Source organism: Platalea leucorodia (assembly GCF_965183815.1).
Source record: "Platalea leucorodia genome assembly, chromosome: 3".
NCBI lineage: Eukaryota > Metazoa > Chordata > Aves > Pelecaniformes > Threskiornithidae > Platalea > Platalea leucorodia.
This window is the reverse complement of record NC_138825.1, coordinates 71,560,289-71,574,877: the sequence shown is the minus strand read 5'-3', so window position 1 is coordinate 71,574,877 and position 14,589 is coordinate 71,560,289. Positions and strand designations below refer to the sequence as shown.

General features: G+C 34.8%; 1 protein-coding gene across 1 annotated transcript in view; it reads right to left on the bottom strand.

Moving 5' to 3' along the window:
* Nucleotides 1-541: 541 nt before the first annotated feature.
* The window catches only part of TBC1D32 (TBC1 domain family member 32), a gene marked incomplete at its 5' end in the record, with an annotated part of 82,170 nt that continues 68,122 nt past the window's right edge, over nucleotides 542-14,589 (bottom strand). The window contains 6 exons of the mRNA XM_082305566.1: nucleotides 542-1,126; nucleotides 4,396-4,584; nucleotides 6,463-6,603; nucleotides 8,066-8,220; nucleotides 9,176-9,291; nucleotides 10,105-10,174. Of these exons, the coding sequence (XP_082161692.1) occupies nucleotides 1,007-1,126; nucleotides 4,396-4,584; nucleotides 6,463-6,603; nucleotides 8,066-8,220; nucleotides 9,176-9,291; nucleotides 10,105-10,174 (791 nt within the window). The 3' untranslated portion in view covers nucleotides 542-1,006. The remainder of the gene's footprint in view (nucleotides 1,127-4,395; nucleotides 4,585-6,462; nucleotides 6,604-8,065; nucleotides 8,221-9,175; nucleotides 9,292-10,104; nucleotides 10,175-14,589) is intronic.

Below are 14,589 nucleotides of genomic sequence, written 5' to 3'. Positions count from 1 at the left end.
CACAAACATATATTGATTTCTTAAATAATATTTAACAATGATATAATATAATATGGAAAAGAAAGCTGCTAGAATATTTCCTCAGCTGCCCACTGACTGTTACCTAAAACCTATCCTTACAGCAAATGGGATGCAGCGCTTCTCGAGAAAACCATGTTTCTTTTGAAATTGGGAACTTTTGTCAACTTCAACAATGTTGTAATTTTGCCAACACTGCATTGGTGTTAGAAAATACCTAGCAGCCTTAGTTCTTGCTTTTCACTGATGATGAAAGGCAAGCACAGATGAAGCTTCTTACTAGTTTTCCTATCTGAATGAAATCAGAATCTTTAAAAATTACAATTTTCCAGAGATAGGAAAAGCAGGCTGCTCAAGGACTTCTTATGCAGACAGAGAGCGTATGTTACAAATAGATGGTTTATGGCATAAAATGATTTATTTTATTTAAAAAAAGACAGGAATATCAGTCTTTTCATTACATGTATTTGAACACCCCATTTTCTCAACCTTATCCACAACATCAGAACAGCCGTGTACAGGGAATTTGTTTTTCATTTATTGACTTTTCATGCATATGAATACGCACTTAGCACTTGTTTCCAAGAAAAATCACTTTGTCAGACCCTAGCAAAATATGAAGGTTTTAGGACTGTGCTACAAGGAGATGACAATAATGCAACGAGTTGGGAACAGGTTCAAGGCTTTATGAGGAAGACTTATGTTCTAAGGAAGACACTTCAGCATCCTGCGGGTGGGTTCTGAAGCTGCCTTCTGCTAACTGAAAATGAGGCTGTGCATATAGCCTGTCTGGGAAAATGTGGTATTTTAGGTCATCAAACTTAGATTAAGTCCTTTTGCAAAAAATATATTCTGAAACCCCTCCTTATTTATTTTACAATTTACACAGCCCGACTTATTTTAGGTGAGATTGATATATCAATTAATCAGCATCCATTTAAAGGATGTAACCAAAACTGGGAAAAAAAAAAGTGCTTGTTTGCTTCATCTATGTGTTCTGCACTGTTATGTTCCTCATGTCTTTCAGCAGCACAGGTCTGTAGATCGCCTCCAAGCTTTCCATGTATTCTAAATAATCACTCACTCGAAATCCATGGAGTGCTTCTTCCTGCACAAATACACACAGAAAACATTTAGTAGCAAGGAAAAAAAAGATACACAACTCAAACTTAATGAATTCCAAGCTTCTAAAGATAGCTTATTTTGTTCTGCTTGTCACAGCCTGGGTGTTTAAAATACACACATTTTATTACATTTCATTTAGAAATAAAGAAGTGATAGTATCTGCTTCCAGACAGTTCGTTCCAATTACAGTCTTGGTAACAAATAGTTTTTTTCAGGTGGACGTTGTTCATCTCATTTCTGGAGAACATGTCATATGAAGATTTTTAAGGAAAACAAAGTAAGATTTAAGAAGGTAAAGCCAGGTACTAAAATATTCTTTTAAAAGATTTCTATACCAACATGTGGCATGCTAAAAGTTTGTTAATGTGCCTTTCATATCCACCTAGACTCTCAATAAAACCAGGAGAGTAACAGTAGGTACTTATTTTTAAAATCAATTATAAAGAAAGATCTTTATGAAATGCTTAAATAAAAACAGAATAAACACTTCTGCATCACAGAGTAAAAGAAGGTGCCCTCAGGAAAAAGAAATGAACGGGCCATGTTTCTTCTCATGGCTACAATATTGGAGAGGGAGGATGCACTGCAGAAAGCAGAGTCCTGAAGAACAGTCTAGGTAAAATGGGTGAATTTCTTGCTGCTTTGAACTGGAACAACTTGTGTGCCCACCATCTACTAAGCAGTATTACCACTGTTGGCAGCATGTGCTGCAAAGAGCTCTCTGGAGCCAGACAGTCGTTGGGGACACAAGCTGTATCTGCAGGTGTACTGACTGTGCGTCTCTGCTAAGTAGAATTCTCCTGAGAACATCTACTCAGGCTTGGAAGGCTGCACTTTGGCATCTGAACAGGAATTCGAGATGGTCTTTATATTTCTCTTCCCGTACTCACAAGTGAAAGCAAAGGCATGATTTTACCTTCCAAGTTGCTCTTCATGCACTGTGAGAAGGTTGACTACAGCGGAAAAGAAAACTGACTCCAATAGAGAACTGTAGTAGGTATTTAACTAATTTTTTTTTTTTAAGCAGTCAAATCCTATACTGATTAAATGCGTGCACATATTAAAGCATTGGTCAGCCACTTAGTTGTCAATAATATGGCCCATACTCACAGAAAATGAAGTGAAGAGTAGCTAAATTACTCCTAGAAGAGACGGACATAGTGGCCTACATGTGCTATTACACCAAGTCACAAACCCTGTAGCCCCAGTTTCTCTATTTTATCCAAATGAAATCAATGAAACCAAGATAGTCAAGATGGGTTTACTGAGGTGGCAGGTTACAGTATTCTTGGTTCACGTGTGGAAATTACAAAGCTATGCACCTTCATCTTTCCATGAAAGGATTAATAAAAGACCAAGCAATAAATTTAAAAGTCAGTTAATGCTGAAACTTCAAGATATCTCGAAGGGATTATAACTGTTAGTAACCCATCTCAGCCAACAGAAAGAACCAGAAAAAGGGAAAAGTGTTCATGGAGAATTTGTTACTTCTACTTTCCTCTTGGCACAGAGGAAAGGCAAATTATAGAGTAATAGAAGATGATCTCTTTCACACTGGTGGTCAGCTATTTTTTATCACTAGAAGGACACATTGAAAGGGTGAATGTTTTACTTATTTTAAGTAAGTGCTAGGCATAATGTCATCTGAATTGACAGCAAAGTTGTCTCCAACTTCTTTTTTTGTATGCAAATGAAAGTATATTTATATTTTAAGAAGAAAATATTTCTTTTTAATTTAACAGCTAGCTGGAACTACTTATTAGATAATACCAACAAAGGTGTATTACTGTCAAATCATCATCTCTTCATTACAGATATCAAGCATGTTAGAAGCTTAGAAACATAAAGTACTATCTGTTCTTGGAAGGAAAATAGGCAGCAGGACTTGTTCATATAGCAAATGACCATTGCTAGTACAAAGTTCAAGATGTGACATTATATTAAAAAAAAAATATAAAATGAATATTCAAAGGTTGTAGGTGCGTCGTTTTTTTTTCTTAACTTAGATTATGTTCTCAGAATAGTTTATACTTACACTTTTAAGAGAACAGTAATATAAATTTGTGAATGTTGTGCTGAGAAATAGGCTAAAACTTTAAACTGAATTTGGTTATTTCAATAACAGGGCAGCTGACTAACGCCTTTGCAAGTATTAAACACAAGTAACCTCACATGAAGCACATTATATAGCTGAAATTGAATTAATACAATGACAGAATAATTTTTTTTCTTTACATGATTTAAGAGCTATCAAAAGCAAGAATACAGTTTAAGTATGCTATTAACTCCTCTTTTTCTGCAGTAGTTACTCAATGAATTGTAAATACTCCAGTAGTGCATTAATACACAGTATTTCTCATTAATTTAACATTACCATGTCAAATCTTTGGCCTGTTTATACTGTAGGTGACAACACACAAATTTTCTCTTCTATAATTTACAGAAACTATCACAATAATGCCATCAAGGTGAAGTAGTTTTTAAGTGACATTGACCAAATCCAAGTCAAACAAAACAATTCACTCATTAGACTGTATACCAAACATTTTCAAGAAAAATGACTGAATTTAAGACTTATTTAAGAATATATAAGTTGGATGCAAACTAGGCAGAAAACTATCGTTGCCAGGACAGACTAAGATGTAGATATATAGATCTCAAAAGAATTTTGCCTGGGGAAGGAAAAAAAACATCAGAGAAAAAAGCAAAAATGTCTCTGGGAAGAAGAGTCAAATATTTGTATCTATTCATGACTGCATCTATAGCTATAGCAGTACCCTGCAAAAAGTATCCAATAACCAAACGTAATTTATAATATGGCAAATACAAAATTGTGAGGCTGGTTGTATAGTAACTGGCATCTGTTAAAAATAACAGCTCACTGAGCTTTGTGCCACAACTCTTCCAAGCTTCATTAGGAGACCACTGTGTAAACCTAGCTTTCTAGAGAACATCTAGTTTAATGAGACTGGGGCCACATAAAGAGAACTGAATCAAATGCCCTCATGACTTAATGTAGCTACTTACTTTGCTTACAAAGGGAACTGATCAGGACAAAATGTAGGAAAGTTATTCTCTGGAAAATACTATACCAAAATTTCCTTCCAGGAAGTAAACAAAAGTATTATTTCACTCACTTAAAATCAGTAAGTGAAATTCAGTAAGAGCTTCAGATTAAGTAACATATATATTTTCAGAATGGAGAGCTTTGCTTCCCTTCAGCAATTGAAAAATTAAAAAAGAAACCCCTACTTTAAGAAAAACCTGGAGATCCTGGGCTTCAGTGTGCTTCAGGATGTCTTGCTGTAGATGTTTGAACACAGAAATACACATATATATTTGATAATCAGGACCAAGGAAAATACATATAGCAATGTAGTGACAGATCTCACTCCAGTCCATGTAATTCCAGAAACACTGAGTTATCCATTGCAGACAAATCTAGATGAGAATGAAATTAGATATAATTAAATTGCTGTAGACATTGTCATAATTCATCAGCTTTATCTCTTAACTTTTCTATACTACAGATCCTTTTTCCTATAACGTTACTCTACTTATGAAAACAAAAGGGATAAAGTACAAAAGAAGCCAAGAATCACCATTTTTTAAATCGCAGCCTCTGAATAGACTTCCAGTGAGTTCTGCTAAACATAACACCCTGCATCCGTGCATCTCACTTATCTAAGTATATTCTGGCAATTCCTGAGGTTGAGACATAAAACTCAAAGTCCAATGAAAGCAAAGGTGATTTTTTCAAATTTTTTTTTAAATGTGGCCTAAAGGGTAATGAGGGTGATGAAGGTGTGTTTAATGTGGATTTTCCTTTAAAATAAAGTAGCTCTTTGCCTTACAAATGAATGTTAGGCCCTTCCCTAAAGACATGTTTTCATTTAATGAAGTGGGTATGGAACGCACTTAGCGACTCCTTTTTCCAGTTCTAAATCACCACGTATTAAGATGTGTACAGCACATTTCATTTAGTTCTAGACCACAAATCTTCTGCTAATCAGTCCTTAAAGTGTTTAAAAATATGCAGCAGCAGAAGTACCAAGATTCTAATTAGATGACAGCAGCCATACTCTGTCATTAAATCTGTTTTCAGGTATTTATTGATGCACATAAGCATTTAAGTACATCAGAGTTGTTATCACAGTTCAGGGTTTGTTTGTTTTTAATCCTGCAGCAGAACTGCAAAATCACACAGAAGATACAGTGGCACCCACCAGTGGCATTTCAGTAACACGATGAAGGAAAAAAAAAAAAAAAAAAAAAAAATCGACAAACAAAAACCTTGTCAGCAGTTTAGAACAATAACTAGTCTATTATTAATTGAGCGCAAACAATAAAAAAGCATACAGTATAACTTACACAAGAATAGTTGAGGAAAGAGTGACTGTCCCCATGTGTTTTCCCACCCCAAAGCAGGAACCTTATTATAAGCACCTCATTCCTATGCTGAGCTGAAGTCCCTCATCTGCCAATCTTCCCTCCTCAAAGACCAAATCCCAAACTGACTATTTTAAGCAATATCTGTACCACACTGGCATCTGCTCCCATTAGGAAGTCTCGTAAGCTGCAAATCTTGTGGCAAAAAGGAGTTTTGAAGGCATAAGATGAAAAGTATTTTTCTTGCCTTGGAACAGCAATAAGCTTTCTTACTGTGGTGAGAGGTCCTTTGCATTGGCAATCTAACTCATTATTGCATTGAGTTGTTTATGCTTCATCATGACTGTAGTCTTTACAAGTAATGCTCCATACGTAGTATTCCTTATTACTAAGGAATTGTACTAAGTAGGTAAAATGAAAGCTAACATTATGGATAAATATTCTTCTTTAGTAACATCTCTTTAATATAGAAGATTAGTGTGTTACCTGATTGTGATAGTTATGGTAGCTCATAGAAAATTAATTTTGCTCTAATATCACCTGAACTGCTTCCTATTATATACCTATCCCAAATTACTCATTTTCTTCTGATGGAAAAATTTAGAAAATTATTCCAGGGAATAAAATATTCTGTTTATTTTTAATGACAAATCTGAGGATTCAGTATGTATTATTTTTATCAAGTTTTCTGCATGAACATGTAATGGAAGGTCATCAGCTGCAGTACACTGTCATTATTCTACCAAAGTCAGTTGCTTTCTATTTTCAGACACTTTAAGTCACTACGCATTCAATACTATCTCTTACACCCAGTTTCAAAACCAGCACACAAGCGCTGTATAGAAAAACCACAGTAGTTCCTGAACATCCTTGATTTTGTGGATTTAAGTCAAGAACTTGATGATACTTTGATATGCTTTCATCAATTACCTGGGATGGAGTGAAACCAGACATGTGGAAGGCTGAAAAGACAAGTGGCAACTCAGCTTTCAGCAACATTTCAATGTGGTGAGCACTGCAAAAATAGACTGGATGGATACCAGATTCCACTGTGGTAATAGGCAGGTGCATCTGATTAACAACAACAACAGAACTGAGGAAAAGGATTACAGACTACAAAAATGTGTTATTTTAAAATACCTTGCTGAGAACAATATATAAAAATATATACATTTACTTGTAAGGTAAGTCACTGCAGTTATTTTAGAGACAGGAAATAGAACAAACAAAAAAGCTGGTAGTACCATCAGGAAAAACGTGTAGTTAAACTAAAGAAAATTAAAAGTTAGAAACTGTTATTAAATGCATCCTGGCTATTCCTTTGCATTAGCAATCTAGTTCTGTACTGCATGTAAGCTTTAATTGTCAAAGCAGGGATGGAGAAACTGTTGTTATATTTTGAACAAAAGAACAGAAAGGAAAAAAAAAAAAAAAGAAGACTAATTTCTGTTCGATTTTTTTTTTTCCCATTTACTGGTGGCCAGAGTAGAACTTCTATGGTATTTGAAGTTGTGTGCACGTTTCTTTGCAGTATGCATGGCTGGTATGAGTGAAATTCTATTTTGTACAGCAAAAGGAACAGAGGTTTTATCAGTATGGAATTATTAGGTATTGAGAATGAACGTTAGCACTGCAGCAACCTGCCTCTAATGCTGGCTGGTTCTTGTATGGAAGACGACACTGAAGTTCTCAGCACTGATGGTGTTCAGCACAATTATATTTACACAATGGAGCCAAATTTCATTGTGCTAGAACAGCCTCAGGGCTGGACTCAGTGCTGTGAGTGGACCGATACGGTCACTTCTGGTGACAAGACAGACCAATTCATAATAATACAGAAAGTTTGCATGCAGAAGAGGTACAGAACCTAATCCGTGCTTCTTATACCCCAGAGTTCTCTAGTAAAGATTACAGTTGCTTTATAGTTTATGTTCAAAACATTCAAGACAACGTGACAATGTACAAAGTCACACTGGAAGGGTTTTATTTTAAATAGATGGAATCACCCCTAATGAAAGATGGAAATGATGTTTCCTATACTACAAATGATCCAAAATACTAATAATTTAAAACTGTCAAGCATTCAGTATTTGGGCAGTAATAATTTTTTAAATTTACTAAATACATTCTAGTGTATTCAGTAAATTTTAAAACAGATAGTTTTACTACAAAAATCAAAAGGATGGACTTGCACACTGTAATAATAAAAAAAAGGGCATTCAACAGTATTGCAGCCTTCACATAGAATTTAATGCCACTAACAAAGTTTGTTTTACTGCCAGCTTTAAAATTCAATAACATTGCCTTTGCTGTCAGTCCACCTGTTATTTCACTACTTTTAAACAGCCATTTGAGCAAATGTCAAATCTATATTTTTCTGAGAGAATTTTTCAGGGTCACGTATTCAGTCAGAGGGCCTTAATGACAACTTAATGCATTAAAAAACCCCACTCAAAACTAAGGAAATTGATAAAGTCTCCTTTAGAAACTTTCAAAGTTGCCTTTCAGCAAGAAACAGCTTTTAAATTCTTACAGATATATGCAGTCTTGGTAGCCAGAGAAACGCTGAAACAAGAAGACATGAAAATCGCTGAAGAAACGTCAGTGTCTTCTCCCCGTCCCCTGACATTATGAGGAAGACAGAAGACGCAAACCAGTCGTAGCCAGCATAGCGCTCCCGCAAGCAGCCTGCGTGAGAAGGTTAAGGAACTGGGGCAGAGATCTCCTCCTCGCTGCCCTGCAGGAACGGCGGCCCTCCTCCTCCCCAGCCCCACGCACGCAGAGCCAAGAGCTGGTTTCTTAGACATGGGACAAGGGGAATATAGCTGCACAGAAGGAAGCTTCTTGAGGCACGGCCGCCTCTCAAACTGAATTAAGAGAAACGATTTAAGCTATTTTCCCTATACACTACTTTTTTTCCAGTCCATAAGTAGTCAAGCTAAATCAACAAAAGTAAACAAAAAACAAGTAAATGCAAAAAACCTTGCACCAAAATAAGTGTGCTTGTAGTACAAGAAAGGAGAATGGTGGAGGAGAAAAACAGAAGTTGTGAAGATTACGGAAAAAAACAAAGTAAAAGAAAAGCTTTAAAAAAGAGATTAAGCATATTCTGACTAATATACCTGAAGTGTATTTTAATAGTGGTATGTAAGTCTAATACCTGAAGAATATAGCAAAGCTTGTTGGAAAGGGGTACCTGTTTTATTTAAAAAAAAAGTTCCACAGTAGATCTAAAAGAGTCAGAAGTCAAAACATTCCTGTTGATCAGATACAGCCACATATCATTACATGGGCAATACCATTAACACTGTCGGTATTGTGGGAATACCACAAATACTCATTAATGCTCAAAGGTGCATTGCTGCAGACTCCTTATCACGTACAGAAAGATGTGATCCTACTCCAAAAGAGTTTATGACAAAAATGAATCAGACTTACAATTTTAACAAAGTATGGGAAAAAAGGGTGAAGATTTTCTTGAGTGCATTAGGTGTGCATTTTAACGTAACAAAATTTCAAAGTGCCTTTTTTTTTTCTTTCAGTACATATTACACATCTACAGCACCATCAGAAGCCCAAACTGAGAGTTCAAATTCCACTGGCGTTTTTAGGCAATATAATTTATGCCATCAAGAAAGGATACGAAGTGAGGATACCACAGTTCTTTGCTGCTGTTTCAGAAATTTCTCACAATTCATTAACACGAAGCACAGCCCATTTTCAGCATGTTCTTTTAGCAAGTTTAGATATTTTCCATATCTAGCACAAAAAGTTAATAACCAAAACTGTTTAAAGGTTAAATATTTTTTTTTAATTTCTAAAAAGCAAGAACTCATATTTAACAGGCCTGTGAAAGTTAAGCTGTCATAGCATTGTTCATCACAAACACTATGTTGTAGATATACACATAAATGGTTTAATAAAACCTATTATGCTTTATCTAGGAAGGATACACACCAAACATCTGCTATTCAGCATTACAATTCCTCACCTAAATTCCTTTTAGTTTTAGAGACTGTAGTGAGGAGGAGCAAATACTCTAACACACACAACTCATTTTCTTCACATACATTATTTAGAATTCCATCTAAGTATATTGTATGTGTAATTATTAGCATCAGAATTCAAATATTAATGCTAAAGATAACAATCTGTGGAAGTACAGACACATTAGCTTTTCCTTCATCACGGTTCTGCAAATTACCAGCCAAATAAATGTTTAAATGGCATATAACTAAGCTTAGCTAAACAGAAGCTTTTAGAGAAGTAATGTGAGGGGAAAAAAAAGACAAATAACTCAGGATAATGTAATTTTATGGTAAATCTTACTAACAAGTTACAATTAGCCTTTACAACAATAAAGGATAATAACCTATATAATCTGTAAAGATATTTTAATTAGGTACTAATACCTTTTTCATTTTCAAAGTTAGAATTCATTTTCTTAAAGGTGATCTTTAGATTTAAATGTTATAAAGCATTGAGTTGGTGGATTAAATATCATTAAAGTCATTCCATGAAAATCAAACAAATCCTAGAAATACACTACGGAGATATTTTAATACCATGTACCTGACTGTCATTTCAACACCAAGGTGCTGCACAGGCGAAAGGCTTTCATTCTTCACATCTGCATCCATGGCTAAAACAAAAGAAAAAATATTAAAAAGCATTATGATAATATGATTTTAACTGAATACTGAAGTAAAGCTTCTTTTATGTATGCATACAAATTCTGGAGAACTGTTTCTTATTTGAAATTACTTTAGTAGTGTTTGCAAAGGATGCATCAAGAACATGCATTCTTCATATCTATTTGTTTTTTTTGATTAAAATCACTTTCTTTATAAGGAAATCTTCACTGTTAGTATGGTTATCATTAGCTTTACAGCACGATGTAAACAAACATCATCTTTTTAAGTCCCATTTCTTAGCAGAGTTTTATTCTGGCCAAGAAATCAGACAAAGTAGCATTTTCTGATCTACTTTCTTCCATTCCAGTGGCGTTAGGTCTCCTAGCTGTAAAACCAACTTTATTAACAAAAATCCTATTTTGGTACAAATCACAGAAAACTTTATAACTGATAGATTTAAAAAATCCTGTATTTCTATACATGTTCTTTCCCACAGTAATATATACCCCATTTCCTGCATTTGTTTAAAATAAAAATCCAAGTTAGACAAATTAAGAAATCATGAATTAAAGCAATCTCTGTTGTAATATTTTCTCAAAATTTAAATTCTAAATGCAATTAAAAATGGGGCATTGTTTCTCTCATGTACATATACCATCTAAGATAACTATAGCTCAAAAAAAAAATTACAGTCCAATAATATCATGAGTTACAAAGCTGAAGGTTTAAACCTTTAATATACTCTTTCAAAGTGCTACTTAAAAAACAACAAATGAAACAAATAAATAAAAAAAACCCCTAACAACTGACATAATTTGTTAAAAATGTAAATAACATATGGCAGCAGAAGTTAAAATACATTCATGTAAGTGATAAATGTAAAAATCTGATTAAGCAGATCACACAGTAACTTGATATGTATTTTTTTCTATATCCTTCTCAGACAGATAGAGAAATCAAACTGAAGGATTCCCCGGCTACCCATTCAGGTAAACACTCTATGTTCCTGGTAAACAAACAAGGACTAAGGTGTTAAAGATGACAAATTTACAGGTAAGGGAGGAAATGCCTCTGGTTAGCAAGAAAAGTTAAAGAAAAAAAAATTAAGCAGCACTCTGCTCAGATGAGATGAAGTAAGTTAAAATTTTCATGAAGAAAATGATACAGCAAAATTACACTTGACAATGAAGCAATAAAACGCAGCAGAGGAATTGGGATTGAAACAGCAAACCCCCATCAGAGAGGGTTTTTACCCAAAGAATGGAAGTTCAAGTATCTTTTGCATAGCATACCAGCAACACAATATTTGGAAGAATATATATAAAATCACAGGGCATTTCAGTTAAAAACCCACAGAGATGAGTGAAACAGTTCATAACCTTTTACAGCTCCTGTTCAAGTTACCTGTTTACTCAGGCTGCAATTACCATACTAAGCCACTTCATTTTCAGGTTCCTGTGTGCAACTGTGAAGGCAAGAGGCATACTTATATCCTAGAAACCAGGGGGAATTTGAATGAGTTGGCTATGACTAATGGCTAATTCAGTCCTGACATGACCATATTTAATGGCCGGAGAGAGGCAAGCAGTGTAACAACCTCTAAGTCACAAGGAAGCCCTGCCTCCATTTTGAGGTGGATCCTCCTGTGGGTGGCAATGCAGGAGCTGGTATCTAAGTCCAGCAAGGGTGCAATGAGGAACAGCTGTATCACAACCCACAATCTGCGCCCAGTTTCCATTCTGTAACAGTTTACAGCAAGTACTGAATGCTTATTTCCCATTAAAATTAAAATAACACAACTGATTTCACTGATTCTCACTGCCTTTTCTTCTCTGTTGTAATAATTTCTTAGTTGCTGAAAAGGGTTTTCTCCTTATCAGTTTTCCTTTTGATATTTTCCCCTGTATTGTGAAAGAAGATAAAATTAACATAGAGTTTGGATTGAATAATTCTATATTACACAGTACCTCATCAAGGCAAAAACTCTTGCTTTTGTACACCAGTGTATTTGATACAATCAATCATAGCTCCATACACTAGGCAGTCAGGTTGCTGCCAATCCACAGCTCATAACGGGAACACACAAACTGTGGTTCTTTGTCCTGGGTCAAAAGTTTTGATTTTTCATTTTTTTTTACCAATTAATAGGAAGACTAGGCTTTAGAAAACTATAAAGTCATTTCGAACACACAAAGGACCACTTCCCACTGATTAAAAACTGGACCTAGAAACCTTAAATGCTCCATTAAGCTTAGAAAATTGTTATTAACAATAAGTGGAATATTGAAATACTGCATATTGCAATCCATGGATAAAAAGTTGACTAGTAATCTTGGAGGAGTATGTTGCGACTGTACTATTGTAATAATGCTCATACCTCTGATTTAATAGACTGAATTTCATTTTCTACAAAATTCACTTCACAGATATTTATCAATACACCTGATATAACTAACTGTCTTGAAAAACAATGGGTTTCAGAACAAAAGGCATCGACAGATCAATTTTCTAAATAGGAATGCCGTTTATCCTCAAACAATGGACAGCACACCGCTCTGAACTGTGAATTAGATAACAACATGATACAGCACCGTGGCTATTATTAAATGGAATGAACAACATGCTTTGGCAGCTTCCTTTTTATTTACCTAATAAAATAAAAAATTCTATGTTGAACAGGTGTTTTACACTTTTTTCTTTAAAAACGTAAACCACTGTAAAATAGAAATTAAGCCAAAATTAAACTAGCGACTTGAAGGATTTCAGTATTCTCTAGGAGTTGATTTACAATTAAAAAAAATATTATAATAGAAAGTTGACTTTATCTCTCATTCTAAAATGCGTAAAAACCCCACAGCGGTAAGTATGGACCATTTTTAAGTGTAAATGATACATATTTTTTTTAAGCCTTTTTTAGCTCTTCATATTAGCAACCCACCATAGACTTCAGATAAACTAATCATAAGAAATATTGGTATGCCTGCTCTCAAATCTTTTTTTAATCCACTATTTAACACGATCTTGTTCATTCAAAAGAGAAAATGCTTCATTTGAAACACCAAGGACTGTAAACTATTAAGTGTCAGTGATAAATTTAAACAAACAAAAAAGAACAAAAAAGGGCTGATTGTCTTCTGTGTTTTTTATCTTGCAGGTCTTCCTGCAAAACTCTGAGCAATCATAAATGCCAAAAGGGATTAGGGGGAATGGGAAGAACAAGATGAAGGGAAGATGGGGAGCAATTCTTTAAGCAATCTTAGTGTTTCCTTGCTTTGAGGTCATGACTGATCATTCGTACTGACTATGATCATGCCCATTTCAAGCATCTCTCTGGGCAGTACTTCTCAAAATGTTCTGTAGCATTTAGGAGCACAAAAACGGACATCCCATAAGGCATGATTTGCGAACGTAGTTACATGTTATTATTAAACTCAATCTATAGCTACAAACACTTCAGAGCAAGTTAACTGGCACGCACAGTCCAGTAGTATTCTTCCTGATCAGGCTAGACTTCAACTTTACAACTCATATGAAAGATTGCTTTCTTATTCATTTTCCCTCTTACCATGAAGAAGCTTTTATGTGTTTAAGTCAGAAAATGGGCTACATCACATTCATACTGAAATGACAGGATATCAAGCTGAAACAGCTTTACAGCGTATTTCATACAACTTGTGTAGTCTTTAGGTAATAATTACTTTATTTCCCTGTTTAACTGCTGTTACCCCTAAGAAACTACTGGCTTCCCTTTTGTGTTAAGCAAAGAAAATGACTAAAGCTGTTGCTCACGTTATTGATTTGGCTTTTTCACTTCCTGGTGCCCAGGCCAAATGTTTTTATGGCTATATAAATAATCTTTGCAAAATGCTAATGAAGAATGTTAAATTTTAACTTCAGTGATGGTAAGAAAGATTAGTTTTCTTTGTATGGATGGAAAATACTTTTGATTCAAAGGAAGCATGTAAGTAACAATACTGCAAACAGTTGAAAATCCCATGATGGCCAGAGCCACCTGCATAATTCCTGCAAATGCTTCAAAAATCTTCAAAGTATGTAGTTATGTTCACTATCAGATCTCTAATCCTTGGCTTTGTCCATATAAACTGAAATTGTGGAATTCACAGTTTTATTTTTTTTTTTTTTTTTTAACAAAAAAGCAGGTTTTTTACTTACTCTTCAACAGGTACCTAAACATTGACACTGTCAGTGGGCAGGTGCCCAAGCAGTCAGTATAGAACTTTATGTTTTGTTAGCACCTATGCTCTCTCCTTCTGATGTCCTTATGAAAGTTTTCTATTTTAAAACATTATTTGGTGTTGGGGCAAAGCAGAAGTCATACGTTTCTCACTATATTCTCTTCTGCCATTTTGCTACCGTTTTTTTGATGGCATTGCCTCCTCCATGAGGCTACTCATCTAGAGCA